Source organism: Phalacrocorax aristotelis, chromosome 7, assembly GCF_949628215.1.
Source record: "Phalacrocorax aristotelis chromosome 7, bGulAri2.1, whole genome shotgun sequence".
In the NCBI taxonomy this organism is placed as follows: domain Eukaryota; kingdom Metazoa; phylum Chordata; class Aves; order Suliformes; family Phalacrocoracidae; genus Phalacrocorax; species Phalacrocorax aristotelis.
The window spans coordinates 35315367-35334639 of record NC_134282.1 but is presented as its reverse complement, the minus strand read 5'-3'; the positions used below and the strand labels follow the sequence as shown (position 1 = coordinate 35334639).

Sequence of the window (19273 nt, the reverse complement as noted above, 5' to 3'; positions counted from 1 at the left end):
TCTAGCCGCTAAAAATGGAAGAGGAGTGTCTTTAGGTTTAGAAATGTGTTAGTGAACAAAAATAAACTTGTCCTTGGGAGGGAAAAAACCAGCCCCTTTGTTTTGTTCCCCCTCCCCCCTTTTTGTTTTTTAATAACTACCTTCATTATCGGAGTGGTCTAAGTTTCACTAAGCAGCACTGCTAACTACTGATCTACCAAAATGTACCATGAGCTACAGACAACCTATAGAGAAAAAAAATTACAAGGGAAGATCAATGTATAAAAAATTTTCCTTCTGTTTCAATATTTAGTGGTATTAATTAGTTATACCCACTTTATACAACACAAGAGGATGTTTTTAATCTTAGTCATTTAGGACAAAAAGCAAGAACAATATTATTAGAAAACAGATGCTGAGTAGATGCTTCTGTAAAAAATGGACAATCTATCAGGAACAACTACATTGACACTAGTTTTCTAGTGGTTCAGTGCAATAGACTACAAAACCAAAACAAGCATAATCTTTGTGAATGCTTTTGATTAGGAAATACTTCCTTTAGCTCACAGATCTTTCTTAATGCTTGGATGAAAGACTTCTTATTCTTCGTAGAAGGAGTCTACTTCATTTCTGTATTTCTCAAGCACGGTGAGCCTTTTTAACTTCATTGTCGGACCTTAAAAGAGGGAGTTAGTCACAATTGCAGAAATATGAACAAAAATTCCTACTCAGTTTGAGCTTTGGTTCCTAAGATTTTCTATTGAAGGGCCTGTTTGGAAGGACATCCCCCACTCTGTAAGTGTAGTTAGCTGCTAAAAGCAAGAAGCAAGCATGGTATGCAATGTTGCCTCCACATAAACATGAGGACTTCCAAGGGAGCTGCAGATAGGAGGGTGATGACTGACTACTACTACTTTTTTCATTAAAAATCATTAAAAGGATGATGTTTTTGCAAGCTTTTAAACAATTCCCAGTTTATTCAGAGAGCCTAGTAAAGTACTTGGAGCTCTGTTTTCAGGCTTTCACTGTCTTGCTTCTCTTTATCTGGGGAACTACAGGCCTGTCAGCCTGATCTCAGTGCTGGGAAAGGTCATGGAGCATATCATCTTGAATGCAATTACATGGCACATGCAGGACAACCAGGGAATCAGGCTCAGCCAGAATGGGTTTACGAAAGGGAGGTCCTGCCTCACTAACCTGGCCTCCTATGATAACGTGACCCGCTTAGTGGATGAGGGGAGGGCTGTGGATGTTGTCTACTTGGACTTCAGTAAGGCCTTTGACACTGTCTCCCATGGCATTCTTCTGGAGAAGCTGGCTGCTTATGGCCTGGACAAGTGCACTCTGCACTGGGTTAAAAACTGGCTGGACGGCCAAGCCCAGAAAGTGGTGTGAATGGAGTCAAATCCAGTTGGCGGCCGGTCAGAAGTGGTGTTCTCCAGGACTCAGTGTTGGGGCCGGTCCTGTTCAATATCTTCATTGATGATCAGGATGAGGGGATCGAGTGCACCCTCAGTAAGTTTGAAGATGACACCAAGCTGGGTGGAAGTGTCAATCTGCTGGAGGGCAGGAAGGCCCTACAGAGAGACCTGGACAGGCTGGATCAATGGGCTGAAGCCAGCTGTATGGGGTTCAACAAGGCTGAGTGCCGGGTCCTGCACTTGGGTCACAACAGCCCCATGCAGCACTGCAGACTTGGGGAAGAGTGGCTGGAGAGCTGCCTGGAGGAAAAGGACCTGGGGGTGTTCACTGACAGACGGCTGAACATGAGCCAGCAGCGTGCCCAGGTGGCCAAGAAGGCCAACGGTATCCTGGCTTGTATGAGGAATAGTGTGGCCAGCAGGAGCAGGGAGGTGATCGTGCCCCTGTACTTGGCCCCGGTGAGGCCGCACCTCGAATACTGTGTTCAGTTTTGGGCCCCTCACTACAAGAAGGACATTGAGGTGCTGGAGCGTGTCCAGAGAAGGGCAACAAAGTTGGTGAAGGGTCTGGAGAACAAGTCTTATGAGGAGTGGCTGAGGGAGCTGGGGTTGTTTAGTCTGGAGGAGGCTGAGGGGAGACCTTATTGCTCTCTACAACTACCTGAAAGGAGGTTGTAACGAGCCAGGGGTCGGTCTCTTCTCCCTAGTAACAAGCAATAGGATGAGAGGAAATGGCCTCAAGCTGCACCAGGGGAAGTTTAGTTTGGACACTAGAAAAAACTTCTTCACTGAAAGGGTTGTCAGGCATTGGAACAGGCTGCCCGGGGAGGTGGTGGAGTCTCCATCCCTGGAGGTATTTAAAAGATGTGTAGACGTGGTGCTTGAGGATATGGTTTAGTGGTGGACTTGGCAGTGATAGGTTAGCGGTTGGACTTGATGATCTTAAGGGTCTTTTCCAACCTTAACGATTCTATGATTCTATGATTCATTATTACTGGAAGTTATTAATACTGTAATGCACAAGGAGTTAAGCAGAATTGATTGTTTACTTGCCCAAAGCAATCTGAAACGTAACTGTAGAGCTGTACTTGTAAATTACCACAGACTGATACGTATTCTTGTATTCTTTAACATATGCATAACATTTTTTTCCTTTGCCTCTAATGGCTGTACCCAGAATTCAGCATACAAAACTGTATTTGAATACTCTTAGATCAGCAGCCTTTTTTTGCATGAATATCTCAATATAATTCAGTAAATCTTACCTAGTTCTCCCCCAGAAATAGAAAAATCTCTTGGCAGGACTATCCATTTTTTAATACAATGAACCCTATTAGTAGCATTCATGTTGACGTTATTGATCCCCTCCTGAATGGCCTGGTAGATTGCCTGGTCCTTTGTAGCTACAATCTCTGATACTTTAGTGGCTTTACTACCAGTCTTCTGGCAGAAGTCTCGAGCTTGCTCAGTGAGGATGTCAGTGGGATCAGATGTATCTGGGTCCAGCATGCTCTGAAATATCAAATTAAGCGAATCGTCAAATGCTCACTCTTACAAGGCATCACATGTTTCTCTGATCAGGTCCTCCCTGACTAGTAAGAATCAAGAAGGCTCAGCATCAAGACCCAAGCATTCTGTAAGCCTTAAAAAGCAGAAACACCTACAGATGATAGTGCTTTTCTTTCCATTTTTCTACCAAATGACAATATTTTTGGCTTATATGCAGATAACATGAACAGACGTAAAATGTGCCAATAAATTGGGCAATAAAGTCCACCTACGGACCTTGAATTTCTACCCTATTTTCCAAATTACTTCATTGTTACAGGTGAACATTTAGCTCATAGTTAAACTGAATTATGTGGTGTAATGTAAACAGCTTGACAGAAGCATTCTTTGAAGCTAGAGTTCTTAAATTAATATTTCTATTGTACCTGTAGATAGGGAGTACCAGTTGCAGAGGTAAACAACTGGAAAAAAACTAAAGGGTCATTCACTATGTATGTGCACAGAACATGAAGTACAAATGTTTTAGAAAAAGTGATTTCTCAACTGAAGCATATACCACAGCAAAGCTATTAATTATTTTGTTTTACAGTCATTCTTCTTGTGTTATATGCACAGAACAAATTGTAGAGAAACACTTCTGTCGGAAAGTCTCTGTTACAAGCTGGTTTTGCCCATAACAGAAACCTTTGCTGTCTTTGCTCACCTGTAAGAATTAAAGCTATTATTGTGCTCTGTAACAGAGATTTCTCAGTCTTCCAACACTTAAAAACTTGCATTTAAATAAAAAAAAAAAAGGTCTTATATGTATAGGAGCAACAGCAGTAAACACATAAATGTGTATCAGATCATCTAATTATAAGAAGTTTAGACCATCAGGATTTGGTCTGTAGTTGCTATATATTGTTTTTCCCACTAACGCCCCTATCTAGTTTTGGATCTTTTTACAAACAGCTCAAAATTCTTCTTGTTTTGTTAGGTGCAGGTATATAATTTCACTGAAATCAATATTAAAACAGGTATACCTTTAGGGTCAGCAACATTGACAAAAACTTCTTTTTATCTCCAATCACCATAGCATTACTAACAATTGGGAGTTCTTTTTTAACAGCATCTTCAATTGGAATTGGAGGCACATTTTCACCCCCAGCTGTAATAATCAAATCTAGGCAAAAAAAGAAAGGCTATTAGTTGAATTCAAGTAAATTCTGAAGATCAGGTTAATGTCTGGATCGACCCACTTTTCTTATTCTGACATAAAGAATATGAGATATTTTTTTCAAAGAATGCTTTCAAAGAGAACTAAGCCTATTAATTATCTTAAAAATAAAAATGCTAATATTTTTCAAATATGTGCTCAAGTTCTCAGTTCTCCCGCACTATAACATATTTGCTCCAGGTGATTTTTACATAATCCAGAAAAAGGTTAGTTTTTCTCAAGAGGCACTGTTGCATAATCTGGTATTTTTCTGTGAGTAATCATCTCTTCCAAATTGGCATAGGATTCACTCTCTATTTTACTGTTGCTATCTCAACAAAAAGCAAGTTCATTTTTAACATAATGATTAATTCTTAAAGCCATGAAGAGGGGTCAGACAAACACAAGTTACTACTGCAGAAAGGCTCCCTAAAAGCAACATGGAAAGAAGGGAGAGAGGAGTGCGAGGAGGGAGAAGTCAAGATCTTAAGAGAAGAAGTCTGCAGTGACAGTAGCGATTCCTGCTCTACTTTTGACATAAGGGGAATATGACGACAGACTGGAGTCTTAATATTTTTAAGGCTTGTCAACAATGGTAGTGATACCTTATTTTTACTTGAATGCTTTCATTCTGAACTATAATACAGATATTCATTGGAATTATTAAAAATTTGAGTATTACCTAAGTAAATTCCAACTCTTTGCTCTCCAACTCATTACACTACTGACTTCTCACTGTCCTCAAATAATAGTCTTTGCAGCATTTCAGAACATGCTTCAACAAATGATATAGACAAATGGCATACCAGTCCTTTGTGTAATAACGTAGCTCACTGTATGTATTAAGGATTAAGGTACCCGATTCCCTGTCAGTGATAAACTTGAAGAATATCGATGCAATCAAGGGAATATTGCACCCTTCCAGCATTCACAGGTTTGGACCCTACCATCTCTACTGCTCCATAAGAACCATGACAAGAAATAACTTCCAGTATATACTGAACCTTCTGGTATGGAATAGCCATTGATCTCAGAACTAGAAAAGTTATTTCTCTCCCTAGTCAATGCACTGCATTCATTTGAGGAAGCACAAGTACTCTTTATGGAATGAGAGATTTCCGTCAAACCACACATACACACCAAAGTTAGTTGTGTACCCAGATTTGTCTATGTCTTTTTTTTCCTTTTGTTCTCCCCTCCTTTTGCTGTAGTCCTGGTTTTGCCTTAGATCCGCTACCAATCTCTGGCTTTTAATTTTTTCATTGCCTGAGATGTCAGCTTTTTCCGAGCTGATCCAGACAACTGTAATAATTGTAACAACTTTTTCCACACCTCTACAAATACTCCCCCCTTAAGGACTTCCCTAGCTACATCTTTGTGCCTTGCAGCTTATGAGTCCTACAACTCCTAAGACCCACAGAACCTGTTTCAGTCCCTAGAAGAAAAGCTTCTTTACTACCTCCCATTAGATTTTACCTTATTTGGACTTGGATTTAAATATTTAATCAAACTGGACAGACAGTTATTTTATCCCAGATGTTGTACATCTCCTGTAATTTAATTGTTATTAGTTCAGCAATCAAGGAAGATATAAGTGAAACATAAATCTTACGACCAAATGAGACTAGGAGTTGCTAACTGCTATGCTGAAGGAAAATGAATCAGACAAGAAAGCAAGTTAAAATCAAGATAGCTGCATTTGGTGCAGGCTATTAATAGCATCTACTTAAGTCCTGATTCCTAACAGGACACTATGTCATCCCATGACAAATTCACTCATCTGTGTTATCTCCATAGTGACTCACCATATATTCTAAGATGATAGTTACTCAATTTTTAAATCTTCAGTTACATCTCGACTGTGGCTAATCCCACTCTCTGAATATGTATCATGAAAAAAAAAGCTTTCAAGTAAGCAAGTGACCAGTCTTGTCCACGTGAGACTTCAAGATATGTATTTTAATAATACATAAGCTTAGTTTATTGTTTTAGCTTTAACTTTCCCTTCTGCCCCCCAGCTTCATTAGTAGTCTCTGCAAACACATCGCCTAAGGCATGAGAGGAACCTAGCTCTAACCCAGAGCAACAACTTTTATGTAAGGGGGCTGTCTCTCATCACTGCCTAAACATTCTAATGTGCAATTAAGAGAATTTAGCAAGATTCAAAAGGAGACCGGACAGCTTAATGGATCATTAGAAACATAGAAGACACATTCAACCTGCATTATTGTTTTAAATTACTAATTGTAATTAATACTTAATAAATAAAGGTCAGGAAGGTAAAAAGCCTCATTGTAGTAATTGAGCCATGTCCACCTATTACAGACTAGAGGGAAACCTTTCCTGAACAGGGCACATCATGGTTTCCTCACAGGAAAGTTTATTTTACCTTCCTATTAGGTCAATGCTGCTGGCATTAGAGGAAAGACACTTAATTAGATGGGCCACATATGACATGTAATTGAACAGTGCTGAACCGTTTCCATAAACACGGAGCAAGATTTTGCTTGTTACCTTTAATTCTTCCAGTGACATAGAGAAAGCCATCCTTGTCTAGTTTTCCTAAATCTCCAGAATGCAGCCACCCATCCTCATCAAAAGCTTCTTTTGTTTTGTCTTCCATGTTTAAATAACCCATGAAAACAGTCCTTCCCCAGAAACAGATTTCTCCATTGCCTTCTGTATCTTCGTCCACCAATTTCACTCTGCAGCCAGGTGCTGGTTTACCACAGCTATCAGAGAAGAGCAGAAAAATCCACAAGGAGCACAGAAATATTAAATGTAATACTGATAAGATGTCTAACATGCCAAATCCATGAACCTATCAAAATATTAGTGACTGTAAGTAACACCCTGCTGTAACTGTTTGAAACATATGGAATATTAATTCACCAGGGCAGATGTGTTAGGGTATCTAAGCACTTTTTGGCTGTGTATCTTGCCTTGTGCTTCCTGTTTTCTTCCCCACTCTGCATCTTCAGGCATAAAACCACTTTTCTATTTAAGGTCTTGCATTTGAAAGCTATCCTACCCTGGACCAGAGCCAGGATATACATCAGATTTAGAAACTGTGATCTGCATAGAATGCTGTAGACCACTTTCAGCGCTCTTGGCATGGCATGCTATGGAGACAAGGTGTTCAGCTTCTGACCTGGAAGTTATTTTGCCTCCCAAAGCCACAATAGAGTGGCAATGCGTTGACAGAAAATAAAATAAGCAATAAAATCTTTGCTGAACTTAGTAAACACTCTTCTCATAGATATAACAAAAAATACCATATTTAAAAAAAAAAAAAGTTACCTGTGCTGCCTGTAAATATAGGGCCCAGATAGGCAATGTGGGCCTGTGGTCTCACTCATCCCATAGGCCTCATATAGGGTGATGTTCAGACCCAGGAAGAAATACAGTGTTTCTTTATTGAGAGGAGCAGCACCAGAAAAGTGCTTCTTACAGGAAGAAAAACCCAGTGCATTGCGTATTTTTGCAAGCACTAAGTAGTCTGCTAACCTTGCCCAGAACTGCCTTAAATCACTGCCAAGTACAAAACACACAAGAGAAGGAGAAAGTAAGTCAGAGCAACCTATGAAGTTTCCAAAATCAAATCAAACACTAATCTGGTTTAGAGATATATTTGCCATTTGGTTTTGGGTGTTGACAGAAGTTACATCAGTAAGAACAGGTTAAATATTTGTCCTTTTTTAATTTATTCAGTGTCTTTCATTGCTAGTAAACTCCAACTCTTGAGCTGTCCCCCAATATTCCACCCCCTCCCCCCGTCATACGCCTCCTCCAAATTCATGCCCTCTTCTCACACAGGTAACTAGCACTTGCACAGTCACATGGTGCACCACATCAGGGAACTCTCTGAGCTGAAAACTAACCTTTTCAAGTCACAGAAGACACTGAGTTGGGGGATGTGTTAGTGGGAGTATGTTCTCAGGGAGGATGGAGGGACACTTTTAAGAATCACCTGTGTTTGAGATCAGCCTGCTATAATTGATAACTACACCCTCCCTCTTGCATAACTGTTTGTTGTGTTGCCTGGCCAAATTTTACCCATTTACACTTAGGGTCTCACTGACGCTTCATAGTTTATTACAAGCAGATAGCTACTTCCCAGCTGATGGAAATCTCATTCATTATAATACATACCTGCTTGAGCAGTTTAGATTTCTCTCTAAGCTAAGTGACATAGCCCATGACAGAATTTTCTTCTTCATAAATCCTGACCGAGCAGAAGCATCTTTTAATTTCTCCATGATTTTCTCCCATACTCGGGGAACTCCCATGTGAGATGTTGGCTGCACTTCTTTTAACGTGTTGATCAAGCTGCCCTGTTAAAATCATTAAACCATTTCCAAACATTGCAAAAGGCCCACAGCGGTGATTAAGAGGCTTGGTGATACAGCCTGCATCTTGCAATGCTAACGTGTGGAACTTTACTAAGCATGTAGGATATAAAGAAGGACTGCTGAACCTACTTCAGTCAGGTGTATGCACCAACATATGTCAGCTCTGACACATCGGAGGAGGTATGTATACAAAAAGGGAAATGCACTGGTGGTTTAGTTCCTTCTGCCTCCCTTTCCTCCAAAAATTGCTTATACTTTTGTTTTAGATGCATATTCTTCTGCCTTAATAGAAGCTTATGGATCTGGATTATACAGTTTAATTGGAGCCTAGAGCACTGTGTCACAAGCCTAATGGATTTTATTTTTCCATAACTCCTGCAATAGCAGACTCTCAATCTTCATCTTCTGCACCTTTTCAAAGATAATATTCTCTCCTTGGGATGCTTTCCAAGAGGAAGAAGTGCAAGCTTAATTAGGTAAAATACAAGGCAGGTACCTTCAGAGCATCTGGCTCAGCAAAGTAAACTTGCTCTCCCCATTTGATTCCAGTCCACAGGTCATATATCTGCGCTGCTACGTGGCTGAGTGGGAGATAACTGACTATAGACTCCTGTTGGACCTCTGCAGGTTGCATATCTCCTGCTCTGCTGCAATGTGCTGATGTCCAAGTTATCTGTTTAAATAAATAATAAGACTCATCAGGTATGGTGGGTTTTTTTTCTTTTTTTTTCTTTTAACACAAACTAAGGATCCTCGTGCTATGCTAATGTAACTATGAAGAATCTGTGCTCACAGAAATTGCTGAAGACATTGCAATCTTTGACAACACACCAGATTTCCAATTCCCTGGGGGACACTCAGTCAAAAGCCAGATGAACTTAGCAGCAACATAGACTTGCAGATAATAGAAGCAAATGCAGTCTTTCCGCTGCCTGACTGCGCTATGAACACTACCAACTCCCCACACCCTAGTGACACACTGAGCAGGGCAGCCACGGGCTGGATGGACAAGGAGTAAATTCACCTGCCCTTTCTTTTGCAACTCTCCTACTATGCATGCCTTCTATCAAGACAGCACTTTACACCAGTGCTAGGTCTATGTTTACCTGAAAAAAGAAAATAAATATTCAGTGATTAGTGAGCCCAAAGGACAGTTTAGTATCAACAATGAGCTCATTATCTTGTATCGATCATCATCTGGCTAAGCACTAACGAAGAAGATAGCAGCTATATTCCACTCCTCTGGAAGCCTCTGGGATATTCACCACGGTGGTTCACAAGTCACACACACACACACACACACACACCCCCACCCCGCCACAAGCAGCACTGCATGTATGAATATTTTTGAAGATGTGCTGCTTGACCTCTGTATGATGTTTCTCCACCTTCTTCCTAACTCCCACTTTATCTCAGAAGATGCAGTTCAAGCATGCTAAATGTGCATATCTTCATTATCAGAATATGGCATATGGAAGACCCACAAATATATGTGATGGTATGGGGCAGGGGGAAGACATACACGCACAGCAAAAAAACCCACCACAAAACAAAGCAAATAAAAAAAAACCCAAAACAAAACCCCAACCAAACAAAAAAAAATACACAGTTCTTTCTCAGAGGAGTCTGTAATCTAAAATGGGTAGGGCAGGACACAGAAATGAGATTATTCAAGATGGCAGGGAAGAGATACAAATCACATGCAAACCTGTTATCACAGTGTGTTCCTGCCAGTTCCTTTTCCTTCTAATAAATTAGAAGGTACAAGTGTACGTTTGGTCTAAGGAAATACAGATTCTCAAGGGAGGTTTTCAAGGAGCAGCATCCTGTCAGGCTCCAATTTTAGATAGCAGCAGTGGACAAGTGGCTATGGGATACTTACACAGAAGGCAGAACATCGTGTCTTTGAGATCTGGCTATATTGATTGCTTACCCTCCTTATCCTCCAAGTCTCGCAATACATAGGCACACTCACAGCAGATCTGTGTGGGTGCATATATGACTGACTCAGCATTGGTTTTGCACATGGACGGTGGCAAACATCTTTTGACTAAAGAAGGCAGTAGCACAGTTACAGGCAAGGCATGTTTTCCACTGTTCATCAACATAAAAATAGTCTGTTCGTGATCAGCTGCCAGGAATAGTTTGGCAGCTAACATGGAAGTGACACCAGACTCCTTTGAGATGGAACAGCGCAGGATTTGCAATGTCAGATCACTCTTTTTGTCTATCGAGCCCACTGTGTTCTGCTTCCAGATACCACCATACTCATTCCCTACATTTGGGTGAACTGCTCCTCACAGTGTGCATGTCTGCAATAGTTTCTCTATTATTTTAAGAGGCAAGGCCATGGCTTAGACCAGCCCTTTCACAGATTGTCTGTGTTCAGAAAGGCTCCCTACCACTTTCCAGTCCTGCTCAGCCACCTTAAAAAAAAAAAAAAATATATATATAAAACCCCAAAAGAACTATAGTCCAGATCTTTGCTAGCAGACCTCTGAGGAAAGTCCTTTTTGCAAACAACTTTGCTTTTTACTATCACTGGAAAATTTTCTGTTCGCAACAATGCAAGTAGGGCTATTGTAAGTACCAGGACTATGTATTAGATTGCATTATCCTCCAGTGGCAGATGCAGATCTAGGAATATAATAATGCCAAAGGAAAAAAAAAAAAAAAAACCCACAACAACAAACCCCACACATCCATCTGCAATTTTAATAAAATTTCCAAAAGCAGTCTATCAGGCTGTTTTGATAGTGGCTGGCTGATGTATGTAATTTGCTTGTTTTAAGATGACCTGCGACATCATCTGAGACACTTTATGGCAATCTGTGAATTATGTTTGTGCAAATATGCATTATATCACACAAGAAAAACAGTGAATAAAACCCCCCTGATATTCATAACAAACTGTTCAGCCTTGTGAAGTGCTAGTTTGAATGGAGTTTCATTCTTTGCCATGCTTATACTTTACCAGAAACAGCCAACTGCATTTTGAATATTGCTTTGTAGTACACTATCCATGTTACAAAAGGAAAAGGATTTCAGGGCTCTACTATGTACCAGTCATTTCAAAACACAGGAATAAATATCCACATACTTTGCTATTTTTATGTGAAAGGAAGACCCTAAAGTACATACATTGTCATGACTCAGCATGGCTCCTTTTGGCTTCCCAGTTGTTCCAGATGTGTATATTAGTACACAGCACTGATTCGGCTTTTGGGAGTTAATAATATAATCCAAAGTCGTATCAGATATGTCATTTCCCAATTCCAGAAACTCTTCCATCTAGAACACGTAACAGAAAATACAGGCTATCAAATGGCTTCTTACAAGTAGGAAAGATGCAGTACCTTATCAGTCTCAAAAATGGCAGAAAGATTCATTGCATTGCTCTGAACATGTTTCCAAGGCCAGTTTTGCCAGGTCTCGTCTATGTAAGAAGTATGATAAGACTAACTTAGAACTTTATATGCGAATTGCAATTAGAGTATCTAAAATTGTGCTGCCATGAGTCTTTTCAGTGTTTAAGAAGGGAATGGTAATACTGTCCCCTCCTCCAACACTGACACTATGGGCAAGTCATAGAGGTTAAAATTCTGTTGCTATTTCACACCATTAGAATGATTCTGAGTCTTATTTAAAGGAATCTGGATGTATCATTTTTAAGTAGCAGCACACTTGTGACATTCCATCTATAATTCCTTCTCCTCTATACAAATACAAATATAAAGCAATTGGATGAAAGCTTCTTTGCAAAAGCATCATCACCTAGATGTGTGAATATTTGCCCAAATTATCTGCTATTTTGCAGCAAACAGATATGATACATATGATACTGGTCACAACTTCCATTCAAATTTGGCTCCATCTAGAATGAGCTAAACCTTTTATGATGCTGGACTTTTGTGCCACACAAATTGGCCCAAAAGAATGCTGAACCTGATCCTTTATGTTGTTATCAGTTGCTCCCAGGTACTTCTATTGCATGCACCTGATGTGCTGCTAAGCATGCTATTGATTTCAATGCTAACTGAAAAGTAGGGTATAGCAATTTTTTTAAGAAAGTCAATAACAAAACAGTCAGTTTCCCATTGGAATCAGATGTTTCATACTGTGCTACAGAACTGCGTTATTCAAATGCAAGATGCAGCACCTCCATTCTTCAATGGTTTCTTGGAAATATATATAGACCACATAGTAAAGGGGATGATGCGAAGGACAGCAGAGGCAAAAAAGGAGAGTCTGTGCTTTGGGGGGAGTTTCTTGTTTCCTTCAGACCTCTGCCATTGCCAGTGTGCTACTAACATTAAAACAGTTAGTCTCTGTGGCACCTAGACTACCTTTTCTTGGGTGGCAACACTGTCCCTAAGGATTCTTATAATTACCTATCATCAGTTTTATGTTTTCTTCGAACAAAACACATCTCTGAAAAAAGAGGCAGTACAACGCACAGCTCTGTAGCAAGCAGAGAATTTATCATATCCTATCCATCCCACAAAATGTGGCTGGGTCAATTTCGCTAGCTCCTGGAACATCTGGAGGTGTCAAGGATGTAATTGTTTCTATGTGACTTAGCAGTTGTTCCTGTTTTCCTGACCTTACTGTCTTCTCATACTAGAATGCATTAATCACTGTGAATCTGTTGCCTAGCCTTTGTTTACTGAACAGTACCTGCAAGAGCCAGTGTTCCCATTCACCAGAGCGTGAAAGGTACAAACAAAGAGTCACACACACTACTGACTCTGCATTTGCCTTCTGGAAACATACACTGACCAGTGAACTAGGCCTCTGCCCTTACTGCAGCAATTGCTCATTACATGTTAGCTGTCAACTTGCAACACAAAGCTCTTTTATCAAATGCCATGTGGTTGGCGTGGTTTGCTTTACATCAAACTGAATAAACAATCATTACTGCCTTTGGTGATTTGATCTCTAATTTCTCCTTTAGACGACAAACTATGGCAACCGTCAGACGCTCTCACAGCTACCCTTCTCCACTGAAAAAATGTGTCCTATGTGACACCTGAACAGGGGTGTTTTCAAATATATGAATTCACAGGCATTTAAGTTTCAGCAACTGAAAGCTGTTCCAGAATTAATTGCTAGCAGTTATTCCTTTTACTAAGAAATATAAACAGTATGATCATCTTTGTATTAATCTTTTATTGTACTGCAATGTAAGGCATACTCCATACCAGTACATACAGTATTGTAACAGTAACCATTTATTATTAATGGTTATATGCTAATCAACATAGGAAAAGAAGATCTGATTAAAACAAGTGGAAAAGATTTTTTGTGTATCTAGTAACCCCTCAGATTACCAAAACCGCAGATATTTAAAAATATTTTTACACTGTTCACTCTTCACTAATATCTTATTTCCCCAGTTGAAGATCTTCAGGCCAGAATCTGAAAATCTGTAGTCCACTTAAAATGCTGGGGTTTGTGTTCTTGCTACTTAATTATTTTCAATTATATTTTCAAAATATATTGGAATAACATGTTTATAAAAATCTGTTCTGCTAGAAGTCCTCATCTTTCTTAAACTAAAGGCTGGACTGCTACCACTGAGAAATTTCTGATCCTGGCTTTGTCCCTTTTTCTGTTTTATTTTTACCATGTGATACAAAGATACTACATATACTGAGAAAATGTGCTTCTCTGTGTAGTCTGTAGTTATTTCTCTTCACTTATTGCCTATCACCAGAAATATCTGGTGCAAACAAAATGCAACTATCATCCGTAGAGTACAAGCATTTTCATGGTCTTGGATTCAGTTTTCACTAGCACCAGTGGACAACTTTTATTTTTAACAGTCTGAGAGTACACATTTCCACCTGAAGCCTATATGTGTTTTGTTAATCCAATCAAGTAAAAAGCCAGGAAGATACAAGACATACCGTTAAGCAAGGTAGCTCTGATTTTAAATGTCAAATATCAAACATGAAGTTACAGGTAAATTAAACAGAAAAAGCTGATGAAGCTTTTGAATGTGTTTGCTAGAACACAGCAATGCATTCTAAATGGTAGAGATTCCACAGATTAAACGTAGTAGAAGTTAATCAAATAAATAATATCCCATCAATTATAATTCTGTTCTAGCATTCACATACCGTATACAAATACGGATGTCTCTCTGGAATGGAGTCCTTATATAGCACAACAGCTTTCAAGTGTGGCAAGCGATTCCAGATCTGTTGGATTTTTTTAAAAACAAATTAATTATTTATTATTGCAGGGATGTGTGCATTCCACGAAAATACTGCCAAAACTGTGATATCTTGACAGTCACAAGAAACCTCCCCTTTCCCTCCATTGTCAAATATCCTCCCCAAAACTCACAACCAGCTAGCTCAACGGGGGGGGGGGGGGGGGGGGGGGAAGAAAAGAGGAGAAAAACTGAAGCAACACAGTCTCCTGTAGAAAATATGTTTTCAGTCAAGATTTAAAAAAAAAAAAAAATACAAAAAACCCCACATCAGAAATGGCTCCTCAGCATTCTTTCTCATAATGCCCCAAAGGGCACATCAAGAAACAGTCTAGGTTAAGCTAAAAGTTGACCCTAGCTGCTGTAGATACCAATAAAGATGGAGGAAATACCTCAGCAAAAACTGTCGTTAAACTGCTAAAACAACATTCTATTTTCTTAAATAAGAAAAAGGAAAGGAAGCCATATGCCCATTTTCAGGATAAATAAAAATAAAAACCTTCAGGCTTACAGGCAGACAGCAATAGCTGCTGCTTTCAGTAGTTCTTTCTCTGCTTTGCATGACCTGCAGAGAGCATTCATTTCACTAAACTTTGTGGGACCCAGTGCCTCACAGATGCCTTTGAATTAATCACATTCTGAACTCACTTGATCAATCTGCGCTAACACAAAAGCAGTGGCTTGATGGTAGCTATTATGTATATATTATTAGAAGGATAACAATTGAAATGTTATTATGTCAGTCTTGGGTTCTTCCAGAAAAAAAAAAAGTTTCAAAAAACCCTCAGCTGGATAAATCAGTGTGGACCAGAGCTGTCTTGTCTTTTTCTAGAAATGTGTATGAATCAAATCTCCAAAGTTCTTCAATTTATATTCTTCTCTCCACATTCATGACAGCATAGCCTGAAGATAGCCTAGTCAATGACACTGCAAGAAGGCTTGTCTGATTTTAAGTTTTTCCAGAATATTTATAGAGATCACTCTTCCTCCAAATTGCAGATAAAAGAAAACTACAAAATACAAAGCAATTAATACATAATTGATATGAAATACATTTGAAAACATTCACTGATATTTTCTGTGGCAGGTACATGTTTTTGGCAGAAAACTCCATCATGGAGGGCCGCCATGCTTTGGCACAGAGTGCAATTTAGTACAAGTTTGATGACTCATCTTCAGCCACAGGCCTCCCTCAACACCTTACTGACAGACAAGCCCTTCCCAGGGAGCTGCCCCGTGTTCCTCCCCCAGGTCATGCAACAGGGATCTTTCCATCAAGTTGGTCTTTCAACTTGGCACCCTTGCAGAAAGCTACTCAAAGCTGTCAGAAAGTTTTGTCAAAATTGTGACTGTTCACTTAAGGAGCTTCCTCCTTTCTCACTGAAGTCTATCTCACATCAACCATCATGCTCTCAAAGTGCAGTGAACTCAACCACCCTAATGATTAATATTACGAGCAGGAAAAGATGCCATTTTGGAAAGAGGAAATTCTGAACACTAACATCCTTAACATTTAAATGGAAGGCCTTTACAAACCTGCATCATCCTAATCTCTTCCATTCAAGTGGCCTGTGCTTTTCCAAGTGGAATTGAGTGGTGACATTACAAACATGGGATCAAAACATGTTTTTTTTCCAGGTAAGTTTGCAACGAACAGCCAGTGAGCTCTCTGCTGAGAAGAGTCAGAACTGCTTACACATGAGTCACAGACACTATAGAGAATAGAGCTGCAAGTTACCCAATAGGTCAAACACCAGATGCCAGGTTTCTGAATAAGAACACTCCCATGAAAGGTTTCACGATACAGATAGTGAATATGGTATTTGGGACCACTAGAGCATCAAGAAATTGGAAAACTATGGCTTTTAAGCAATCACTCAGCCACCATGTACCTGCATTATCTTGTCCAGTTGTTTCCGATTTTCCACAACCATGATATTGGTTTTGCTGTCATGAGCAATGTAGTGGCAGGCCTCTGGAGAATTGGTTGTATATATTCCTGTGACAATTCCTCTGTATCAAAAAGATGTATAAATATATATTTTTTAGTTATATGTACAAGAACATATATTTATATACATACACACATATACATGCACTGAGGATCAAAAAAGAGAATAATAATCAAAGATCAGATGAAAGCTGAAATAGTATGAAGATGTGGAAGTAAACAGCAGCACAGCTGTTGCATTTGTTTCAAGTATTCAGATATACAAGAATCTATCTGATATATGCACACTGCAACAACTATCTCTGAAACCTGCTCAGTCAAAGATGCTGTAGGCTAGGACTCAGCATTTTAACCCACTTGAGGCTACACAAGAGTTAGGTCAGGAAGTGGTAAAAAAACCACTATGCCCTCTTCCTGTTCAAGTTGCACAAAGATACCAATTTGAATTTCACTGGCACAGAAACAGCTTAAGAGGTAAAATCCAAATTGTATAAACAGGTATCAGGACAGAAGGAATCAGGCTAGTTAGTATTTATCTGTCACTTCATCTACTTGATCATATCTTCCTGTAGACAAATATAATTAATATAAAACTGGGAATCTCATCTGTTTCCCACATCTTCCAATGATAAGATACCGTACAATAGCTTCTGTGTGATGGTCACAGTTAAGTCCATAGCAAAGAGGATCATTTTACAAGTGTCTGGACTATTTCAGATATACTGAAAGCTATGACACTCCACTAGGCCACTGAACATGCTAATCAGCTACAGCACAACTTCCAAGATATGACACCATATACTGATTTGTTACATTTCCAGACCTAGTAAAAGAAGAAAACCCCAACCCCCTCACAACACCGAACCAAATAAAATCTTACCCAGCAAAAACAGCTCCAACAGCCGAGATGAACCATTCTGGAGAATTAAATCCCAGGATTGCTACGCTGTGGAATCGTTCAAGACCAAGCTTAAAAATAATAAGCATAAGGCTACATAATATAGGCACACTGCAGAGAATACCATGAAACATACATACAAATTTAAACCGTGGAAAGTTTTGATTTATTATTTTGGTATTGACAAGACATGTCCACACACACCTCTGTATTGATATCCATAGCAAAACCAGTATTTATCAGCAATTAACATACTCTAAACTTTTCACTACCTTCTCCTGTGCGGTTCAGCTCTGTTGTCCAGAAAGGCCCAAAAACCAGAACTTGTCAAAATGAACAAGAGCATAATGAGTCTTACCCTCTGTTTAGAATGTTTTAAAATCTGTCTTGGTCTTGCCAAATGCATGACAGCACTGCTTTCACCTATTTTTCTTTTTTTTAATCTTAAGGCTTTATGCTGAGCTTTATACTCATGCTCCAGTGAGACAGTATAACACAGAAGCTCTTCACTTCCAGTCAAGTTCCCTTGACAGCAGTGTTACCTCAACCATAACCAATTTTCATCATTATTTCAAGAAAGAATATGACTGCTGATATTCAATTAATGGGAAAAGCCTCTTATATTGTGTTCTGAGGTTTTTTTGTTTGTTCATGTTTTGTTTTGGGTTTTTAAAGGAGACAAAAGGAGAAAAAGGATTTGGTTTTGTTTCCTATACCTACCTTCAAGAAGCTCTTGGCCGCTTTCCTGGAGAGGCAATAATATTCTGAAAAGGTTATCTTCTCCCACTTCCCATTCTTTTTGCTGGCCAAAGCATTAAAGGATCCATATTTTTCCAGGCTCTCCTTGAACATCTGATGAACTGTTATGGGTGTCTGCGGACATGAGTTATCTATTCTCAGTCTGACTCTGCCATCAGCAAAGGAAGTCCACAGAGACTCTGGGAAGTAAAAGCATTGTCACCAAGGTATTCTATCATTGAAAAATACCCTGTGACTGTGTAGCAAAAGACAAGAGGATTGAATAAAGACTGCAGGACTAAGCACAACTCTGGCACTTCCCACCCATTGAGAGAAGGGCTTTCCAGTTTTAGAACTGTCAAATAAGCCACGTAGAAAGAGAAATCTTTATTTCTTACCCTTTATGCTGCACCTTGAATACAAGTGCCACCATACAGAATTATGTTTATCTTCTGTGTGTTACAGGCACACCACCAATTCCAGAGAATCTGTTTGCTGATGCTCAGCCCTGCACATCCCACTATCCCTTGAGCTAATGGAGTAGCTGGTGAATCAGAAGGCTACAGAGATCTGAAAGATCTGAAACTTCTGCCCCTGTTCAGCATCCAAGCCCCTTTTAATTGTCATAACTCTCTCCTCCCTCCTTCCCTTCCAGCCATGCTCCTTCACCCTGCTCCTGGTTCCCCACTACTTCCCACAGTTTTTTTTCCTTGGCCACCTGCCCTTTGTTCTAGTATGTATATCTACTCCTGTCTTACCCTATTTCCACATCATCTTTCACCACCTTCTGCTCTTGCCTTCCACACCCTGTCTTTCTACCATCCACTTTTTTCCCCCCCTGTATTTTTCCTCCCCTTCCTTGACAGGACACAGACAGAGCACCAACTAATGTCACTTGGCCCTCACCACTGGTGCAGTCCCTGGCATTCACAAGAAGTAACTGTCACAAAAGAGTCTACTTGGCTCTTGCAAACCCAGAAAGAAGCACACTGTGAGTATAAATACACTCCTTA

At 39.6% G+C, this 19273-nt stretch overlaps 1 protein-coding gene across 2 annotated transcripts in view; it reads right to left on the bottom strand.

Annotated features, from left to right (window-relative positions):
* Nucleotides 1-75: 75 nt before the first annotated feature.
* ACSBG1 (acyl-CoA synthetase bubblegum family member 1) overlaps nucleotides 76-19273 on the bottom strand; it is a 36784-nt gene continuing 17586 nt past the window's right edge. Inside the window, exons 3-14 of one of the 2 annotated variants that reach the window (XM_075099988.1) lie at nucleotides 18243-18460; nucleotides 17505-17593; nucleotides 16566-16686; nucleotides 14579-14659; nucleotides 11598-11747; nucleotides 8953-9129; nucleotides 8257-8438; nucleotides 7405-7635; nucleotides 6619-6836; nucleotides 3932-4071; nucleotides 2666-2912; nucleotides 76-655 (exon numbers count right to left, since the gene is read on the bottom strand). In XM_075099988.1, coding sequence (XP_074956089.1) covers nucleotides 579-655; nucleotides 2666-2912; nucleotides 3932-4071; nucleotides 6619-6836; nucleotides 7405-7635; nucleotides 8257-8438; nucleotides 8953-9129; nucleotides 11598-11747; nucleotides 14579-14659; nucleotides 16566-16686; nucleotides 17505-17593; nucleotides 18243-18460 — 1931 coding nt within the window. In that variant the 3' untranslated portion in view covers nucleotides 76-578. The remainder of the gene's footprint in view (nucleotides 656-2665; nucleotides 2913-3931; nucleotides 4072-6618; nucleotides 6837-7404; nucleotides 7636-8256; nucleotides 8439-8952; nucleotides 9130-11597; nucleotides 11748-14578; nucleotides 14660-16565; nucleotides 16687-17504; nucleotides 17594-18242; nucleotides 18461-19273) is intronic. The other variant, XM_075099990.1, reaches the window with a different exon arrangement.